Source organism: Pseudorca crassidens, chromosome 2, assembly GCF_039906515.1.
Source record: "Pseudorca crassidens isolate mPseCra1 chromosome 2, mPseCra1.hap1, whole genome shotgun sequence".
Taxonomy (NCBI): domain Eukaryota; kingdom Metazoa; phylum Chordata; class Mammalia; order Artiodactyla; family Delphinidae; genus Pseudorca; species Pseudorca crassidens.
In genome coordinates, this window is record NC_090297.1 from 164,911,636 (window position 1) to 164,920,016 (window position 8,381).

Sequence of the window (8,381 nt, forward strand, 5' to 3'; positions counted from 1 at the left end):
CCTTTCTCTTCCACTCCAAGATGCATATCAGAACACAGATGATACGATGGTGGGTAAAGCCTGCTCTCACTTCTAAAAACGTAAGCCACGTGCAAGTGTCAGTGCTTCCTACTTAATAACACATTACTAGCAAACCGTCCTCACCCCTGGTCTCAGAGCACCCGGGTACTTACCACCCGTGCACATCCGCCCAGCATCTCCTGCCCACCCCAGTCCAGCCCGCTTGCCCCGGCTTTTTCCAGGTGTGGCCACGGCCACCTGCCCCAAGCAGGGGCGATGGCTGCCCTGGAGGCAGCAAAGGGGGGCGGGGAAAGCATTTGTTAACACAGCACATCTGGGGGCCCACAAATGGTAACGTGAACCGGTGCGGGTGGAGTGCGGAGAAGTAGAGAAGGCAAATCCCTCAGACGAGCAGACAGGAACCCCAGCGCCCGTCATGGCCTGGGAGCGTCACAGCTGCTTTGTCCTCTCTCACGGCAGAGCAAACGTGGCCCAGCACCCACGAGACCCTCCTGACCACGTGGAAGATCGTGGCGTTCACGGCGACCAGTGTGCTGCTACTGCTGTTGCTTGTCATCCTGGCCAGGATGTTCCAGACCAAGTTCAAGGCCCACTTTCCCCCCAGGTCAGTGCAGCCCATGGCCGCCTTGGGTCAGGCTCAGTGCAGCCACCTTAGGCAGCAAGGAGAAAGGATGGTCAGCCTTGATGAGTGCAGAGTTGAGCTTCTAAGGGGGAATAGGGGAGAAAGCAAAAACATTCGCCTGGGAGGTTTTGGGGTGTCTGGGGTCAGAACACCAAGCTGGAGACAGACTCATTTCCCTCTTTCTGCCCCGCCACCCGTAAGCCCCTATCTCCCTCCTTCCCGGGATAAACATTCTCGAGGCAGGCATTGTAGGGGGTGCAGAGAAGGGGAGCACAGTCAGGGCTGCACACCCTGCACCTCCCACCCCCAGGGGTCCCCCCATTGCCCACTATGTGCCTGCAGCTCTAGAGTTACGTACCTTGGAGCTTCCAGGCCACAGGGAGGGTAAGAAATACACAGAAGTAATTAGGGACAAGGTCCAAAGTGCGTGACCCAACAGAGGTTCAAAACCGGTGTGCAAAACCGTGGCAAGTCTCAGGAAGGAGAAGAGGCTCTGGATGGGAAGCCAGGACAGGGCTGGTGAGCTGCTGCCTCCAAGTAGGGTCTGAGCTTTTGGAGTGGGACCTGTGGGAGGGCGGGGGCGGGGCGGGGGGCAGTCTCCATCCTCCTGGGCTGCACAGGGGAGCTCGGGTCAGTGTCTTCATCCTCCCTGTCGTCATCACCAGAGAGGAGCTTGTCAAAGTCCCTCAGAGGCGGTCTGGTCCTCTCAGTGCCCAGGGCAGCCTGTGGCCCTGCCCCTCCGACGCTGGCCCCTTGCCCAGAACCGAGCACACCAGCGCCTTCGGAACCAAGAGCCACCCAGCACTGCTGCTGGCAGGTCACTGTTCCTGGAAGGAGAAGTCATTTAGAAAGCACAGGGATGGGCTTCCCTGGTGGCACAGTGGCTGGGAATCCGCCTGCCGATTCAGGGAATGCGGGTTCGAACCCTGGTCCGGGAGGATCCCGCATGCTGCGGAGTGACTAAACCCATGCGCCCTAGAGCCCGTGCTCAGCAACGGTAGGGGCCACCGCAATGAAGAGCCGGCGCGCCACAGCAGAGAGTAGCCCCGGCTCGCCGCAACTAGAGAAAGCCCGCACGCAGCAGCGGAGACCCGACGCAGCCAAAAATAAATAAATAAATAAATTTATTTTAAAAAAAAGAAAGCACAGGGATAAGTTTGTGAACGTGAAAAGGAAGTCAGGGCACCGAACATCATAGGATGCTAGCAGCCAGGGCTCCCAAGGGAATCAAGTACGTCCTTGGATTCCTGTGCCCATGTCAGAGTCTTCTCATTTGGGGACCTCATGCTTCAGAAAAGAGCATTTATTTCTGACACAGGGACAAACTGGCCCCCGGGGTCGTGTGTACCACGCCTCTGGCAAAGAGCGTGTTGCTTAGTGGAGGAGGCGTCTGCCGGGGACTCACCGCTTCCCACTCCGCCCTCCAGGAAACTCACTCGTGCCTCTCACACTCCCAGCCAGGCGCAGGGCTGGGAAGCAGGCGGGGCTGCTGAAGAAAGCACCACGCACCTTTTCCCCTCAACCTCCCGCCCCCAGGACAGCCTCATCCCACGTAGCAATGCCCCCACCTGGCGGCAGGAGCCCCCCAACCTGCAAGCACCCCACTCTCCCAGCCGGGAAAGTGTGCTAGGTCGGGGGTGGGTGTGCGCCTACATCCACGCCAGGCCCAGAGTGTGCGGACACCATCCTGGGGCCACAGCCAAGCTCCAGCTGAGGTGACAGAATCTTCTTTCCTCTCCAACCTGCCATCCGCTCTCTCTGTCTTCCCCGTTATTATTTATGGGTCAAGGGACCATGTCCTATCATTGAGCAATTAGACTATCGAAAGGACCTAAGGGTTATAAGGAGAAAGCTGAACTACATATTGTGATTTATAGTACACTGGAGCACTTGAACGTGGCCTGTGGAGCTATTTTTCTACATAGGCTTGGGAACAAAGTTTCCAGGATAGAGACTAAATATTAAGATGTTTTAAAAATGGTCCCTAGGGAATTCCCTGGCGGCCCAGCGGTTAGGACCTGGAGCTCCCACTGCCAGGTTCGATCCCTGGTTGGGGAACTAAGATCCTGCAAGCCGCGTGTGTGTCAGCGTAAGGGAACCCCCGCTCTGGGCAGCACAGGCGGAGCTTAGGTTCAGGTGGCTGCTGGGTCGGGGGGTGGCTGTGAGCCCACAGACCCGGAACAGGTAGTGAGATGGTGTTCAGAGTTCCTTTTTTTTCTGTTGTTGTTGTTTTTCTGTCTTGACTAAAAGTGAGTGATTTTTATACCGTAGCAGAAAACAAACACGAAGCATGTGAAGCACAGGGGTAAATGAAAGGGGCATCAGGGTCCACGGTGTCCCAAGCTTTTAATGGTACTGTTCCGTTTCCAACAGGCTTCCTCAGGGACACTGCAGGGGCACATTGGGGTGCTCGGTTGGAATGGGCCACAGAGTCCCCTGTTCTCAGGTTTATGACCATAAGGCCAAGGCCAGAGGTCCAATGGGGGGAAAAAGGAAGGATGAGGAGATACTGGAGCCCAGAGGCGGCAAGAGGCCAGGAGGGAAGCAGGAGGAGAAAACCTCTCCTGTCCAGAGTGTGGCCCTGGTGGACGCAGCGTCTGCCGGAGGGGACCGGGCAGGGAGGCTGGGTCTCCTGCACCACCTCCTCCCAGGGCTCCGCAGCCTCCAGGACCCCAGCTGCAGTGGGGGGCACTGTGGCCTCGTTCCCGGGGTGACCTGTCACCTGACAGATTAGCACCACTTTCCTCTCCACAGGGGGCCTCCCAGGAGTTCCAGCAGCGACCCCGACTTCGTGGTGGTAGACGGCGTGCCCGTCATGCTCCCGTCCTATGACGAGGCTGTGAGTGGCGGCTTGAGTGCCTTAGCCCCAGGGTACCTGTCCTCCGTGGGCCAGGGCTGCCCCTTACCCGTGGACGACCAGAGCCCCCCAGCATACCCCGGCTCAGGGGACACGGACACGGGCCCGGGGGAGTCAGGAACCCGTGACAGCGTCTCAGGCTCTTCGGAGCTGCTCCAGAGTTTGTATTCACCTCCCACGTGCCAAGGGGGCACCCGCCCCGCTTCCGACAACCCTGACACAGCTCCCAGCACGGCGGGGGAGGTGGCATCCACCAGCCCAGGCATTGACATTGCAGATGGTAAGCATTTGCCCCGAGGCCCGGGCCACCCTTGCACAGCCCCACCCTGCTCCCAGCTCAGGGCCAAATCAGTGCTACCGTCTCACTCGGCTTAAATTGCATCTTGATCTCTCTGCATGTAGAGGCCGTGGGCAAGGCCGGTTATGGGAAGAAATGATCATCATCTCACAAGTGATGAGCCCATTAACTAAAATTTCTGGAGGCATAAAAGAGCACCAAGCCATCCAAAGTAGAAAGCCCACAGTGGGCGGAACTTGGTTTTCACAGCATCCGTACGATCCAGGATGTTTTCTTCTTTCTCCCTTAATTAGGCAGGACTTCTGAAAGTGGTGCTTGGGATCCAGGTAACACACACGTGCTAAAAGGGAAGACCCAGATGCGGGCACGAGGGCCCAGCCCTGGAGAAGCTCTGGGTACATACAGGTTATGTGTATCAGGGGTGAAGTAAAAGGTGTGTATGTGCCTACTGCAAGGAAAGGCAGGTTGCAGCTCATGGCAAGATAGTAAAACTGCATCAGACTAATTAGGGCTGTGTTTCCCGGGGCAAGGGGACACCAGCACCACTTTACCAATGAGAGCACTCATTCCAGCTTATATTGACAGTAAGTAGCAGTAAGCACATGGAAACGGGGGTCTCCTGGTTCCTCATAGAGTTCCTTTTCTCCAGTACCACCCTGCCTCTCTGTACTTGAACTTGTAACCTTTCGGTTGGTATGACCATTAGGGTGCATGGTTGAAGCCTAACCGTTTATTTTTTATGAGCTGAGTATGAGATTTTCCAGCAAATAACGTTGTACAGAGGAGTTGGTTTATTTGCTTGTTAACTGCTACTTGGAACTTAGCATTTTCTTCTTCTCGCTGATGTGTAGGAACTGTAGACATTTTGCTAAAGCTCACAATTCCAGATCTTTGCGGTGTTTTCCGGTGTATTAGTATAATAACCATCTCTTCTTTTACAGAGATCCCTCTAATGGAAGAAGATCCATAACTGGAAAAAGTCCCGATGATTCTGCTGCCCCTTTGGGGATGGGCACCTTGTACTTTGGAGTGAGGCCTCTGGAGGACAGAGCTTGGGGGGGATGGAGGAAGTTTTCTAATTTATCAACATGGGGACAGTGACACATCGTACATCTCGGACTCAACAGTGGCAGTGGCAGTGCTTTTAAACGAAACTTGAGGATTTACCAAGACCGGTGAGGAACAAAAAGGATGGAGGGAGACCCTGTGTGGTCCTGGATGAAGGTGTTAAGTGCATCTTGTGCTGCGGAACATGGGACAGACGGTTCCAAGCGTATCCCACCAAATCCCACATCCCGCTGACTTATGAGTACTACCCGCCTCCTCTGAAAGCATGCCACATTATGTAAATCGCTTCTAAAATCTGCTTCCAACTGTCTCTGGACGCCAAATGAGGATGGATCAGCCTCTGCAGGAAGTCTGTGTTGAGCTGCTGGAAGAGTAGCAGAGCGCCCCCTGCAGGCTCCCCAAGGAAGATTCTGGGGTGTCCTTTGGACAGTCTTCCTTGGGCTGGACAACTCTGCTCAAGGCAAGACTAAAGCGGGATGTGGCGGTTCCACTGAGAAAGGAAAAGAAAGACTCAGACAGACTCGGCTTTCTGGAAATTTCTTCAGAAAGTAGAGCTCCTGTCCTCCGTGCTGTCCTTTGGTGAAATATCATCAGTATTTGTATTCATGGTCTAACACACAGATCCACGGCATTGGCTAAATCTTGTGACTTTACACATGGTCAGAGTGTGTTCAAATAGCATCTCATGGTGGAGAAGTAACCAAGGTAATGTTTTGTTTCGGCGTTTTTTTTTGTTTGTTTTGTTTTGTTTTTTGCATACGCGGGCCTCTCACTGTTGTGGCCTCTCCCGTTGCGGAGCACAGGCTCCGGACGCGCAGGCTCAGCGGCCATGGCTCACAGGCCCAGCCGCTCCGCGACATGTGGGATCTTCCCGGACCAGGGCACGAACCCGTGTCCCCTGCATCGGCAGGAGGACTCTCAACCACTGCGCCACCAGGGAAGCCCTGTTTCGGCATTTTTAAAAGATCCCACTTGACAATTTATCTGAGTCGTGAGCCCATCTCCAGTTAACTATTAGGGTTGTTGCCCCCGCTGCCAAACTCAGACAGATTTAATTTTCCAAAACAGAAATTGTATCTGAAAACATATTCCTCCCCCTCCAAATAAAATGTGAGGTTGGATTTTTCCCCCCTTTTGTTTTGTCCTGCGAAGTCCGCAGCCTCCGAAGACAGACAACCCTTCGCTCCTGCTTCCCAGGCCTCCGGCTGTCTCACCCACCTGTCCATCCATCACTCGCACCGCACCCTCCCGGGGCCCACTGGGTGTCGTTCCTAAGCAAACGATTGATAAAAACATTTCCCAAGTCTTGGAGTGTCTCTTCGAATACATGTTGATCTGTGGAGCTGATTCCAACTCTCCTCTGGGTTTTAGACAAATACAATCAAAACTCTGATCCACAAAATTGCTATGCTGATAGAGCGGTGAGGGCTGGAAGCTTGATCAAATCCTGTTTTTTCTCGACACAGACTGATTAAAAATTAAAAAGAAAATGACAGTTTGAAGCGTGGCTTCAATAGTGGAATGGGTTTGGGTAGGCAGGGAGGGGCAGTGGCAGTGATCCCAGGGGATGGAGACAGCGGAGGACCAGAACCAGAGGCTGAGGGAGGGAGGGAACAGGAAAGGGCATGCCCGGCCCGATGCCCTGGGCAGCGGGGCCACCAGCAGCAACAGCTGAGCGAGTGGGTAAAGGTGTTTGGTAATTGTAACATTGTTTAGTGCCGGAAGCTGGTTTTCAGGGATGCTTAAACTCCATCTGGCCAGCTGAAAGACAGACGGCATAGGTGGCTGGGTGGGACCGGGGTCCACAGTTCACTGTGGGCAGCCCACACCCTCCTGCCTCCTGCCCCCTGCCGCCAGCAGCCTTCCCGGGGTGCCTGTCGGGCAGGTCTCAGCTCTTCTCCACGCCACACCTGTCCTCCCCTCCTTCCCTCTAAATGGAGGGTGTGTCTCAGAGACCACCAGGTAAGTGCCTCATTTCCCACCAAAGAAGCCTGCAAGGCTGTCTCTGGGGGCTGGCCTCGCCTCCTTCCAGAAAATGCTCTCCCAAAGCAGAGAGCAGCAGCATGTGAGCCGAGCACAGGGATGCCTCTTCAGCCCCCCACACCTGGGAGACAGGTAGCACAGGTGCAACATACATCCAGGTGTTAGTGTCAACGCTGTTCTAAGCACAGAGGCTGGTAGGAAGGAAATGCCTGCTCAGTGACAGAGACGAGGTCCAACCGAATTACCTGGATCCTCCCCTCCGTCCCTTTAGTGTCTGGCCACGTCAGAGTTTCAGTCACAAATACTGTTTGCCATGATTTTTTTTTTTCATTATCGTGAGCTTCTGTGGCAGGAAAACCTCCTCATGCTATCCCAAGCACGTCATGCTTCTGGCTCTTTTCGTGTAACAGTCCTGGGGGCCCTCTGGGTATAAAGAGAATCATTCTCACCCTGCCCCAGGAATTAGTAGGGATGAGAACACACCGGGCTGTATTGTGAATTGGATGGAGAGAGCCTTCCCCGCCTAAAGTGCTTTCTGCTTTGGGAGAGGGAGGCATCTCCAGGGCAACGGTCAGGAGCGTGCTGAGAACCGGGGTGTTCCAAGGCGTCAGCCTGAGGTGTTTACACAAGTGCCTGTTAGCAAGAACTGCAGGGCAGCAGTTTTCCGGCTGACCGGCTCCCCGTCATACGCACGCCAGGCAGAAGTCACAGGATGTCTTCACACTTCACTTCCATGGAGCTTGTTTTAATTGCAAGGTTGTGATTGGCTGGTGTGGGCTCTTTAGAGCCTTTTCCACTTAATTACAGCCATCCCAGCAGCTGGCACATGGACGGGACTGCCTCCTGCATTCCTGCAGAAGCGTTTTGCCCCCGGGCACACAGCAGACCTGGACGGTTGGGAATGACATGCAGAGGCTCACAGGCCACAGCCTGTCGGGCCTGGAGGCCTCGCCTGCTCCTTTGCTCCCTCCCTCCGCACCTGGCTATGCTAGGCAGCCCTCCTCCCAGGACGTCTGGGTCCCAAGGCAACCCCTGCAGAGTGGTGCGGCATCCCGGGAGAGCCCTGGCTTTGGAACGGGCCATCACCTGCTTCAAAATCTGCCTGTGCCACTAACGGGCTGTGCACTTGGACGAGTTCTTGCCCTCCGCCCCAGACCTCAATTTCTTCATGCAGACACTAGAGATGGTTTACCTCTGCCTCCCCCGCTGGGCTGTAGTGAGGATGACAGCTAATGTAAGTCACAGCGCACAGTAAGCGTCTGACAAATGGCCGCTGCTCTCCACTTGTTCCCCACTGTGAAAGGGGGTGTCACATGGGTGATTTACTCAGTGCAGCTCTAGGCGCCGTTGACGTGCCTTGGTCCCCACCACCCTCCAAAGTGTTTGTAGACAAAGCTTGGTTGGACTGCCCCAAGCAGGCGGGCTGAGATGCTCCATCCTATTCCCCCAGACCCTCTTGCCAGGAGCACCTCCCTGGCTTCCACAAGCCAAGCTTTCCATTGCAGAGGGAAGTTGTCAATCCTTTGGGCATT

General features: G+C 55.1%; 1 protein-coding gene across 4 annotated transcripts in view; it reads left to right on the forward strand.

The window, feature by feature from the left end:
* Positions 1-7,177, forward strand: part of SUSD4 (sushi domain containing 4) — a 121,421-nt gene extending 114,244 nt beyond the window's left edge. For 3 of the 4 annotated variants that reach the window (XM_067729668.1, XM_067729666.1, XM_067729667.1), the window contains exons 7-9: positions 481-625; positions 3,398-3,780; positions 4,740-7,177. In XM_067729668.1, coding sequence (XP_067585769.1) covers positions 481-625; positions 3,398-3,780; positions 4,740-4,768 — 557 coding nt within the window. In that variant the 3' untranslated portion in view covers positions 4,769-7,177. The remainder of the gene's footprint in view (positions 1-480; positions 626-3,397; positions 3,781-4,739) is intronic. The other variant, XM_067729669.1, reaches the window with a different exon arrangement.
* Positions 7,178-8,381: the final 1,204 nt, after the last annotated feature.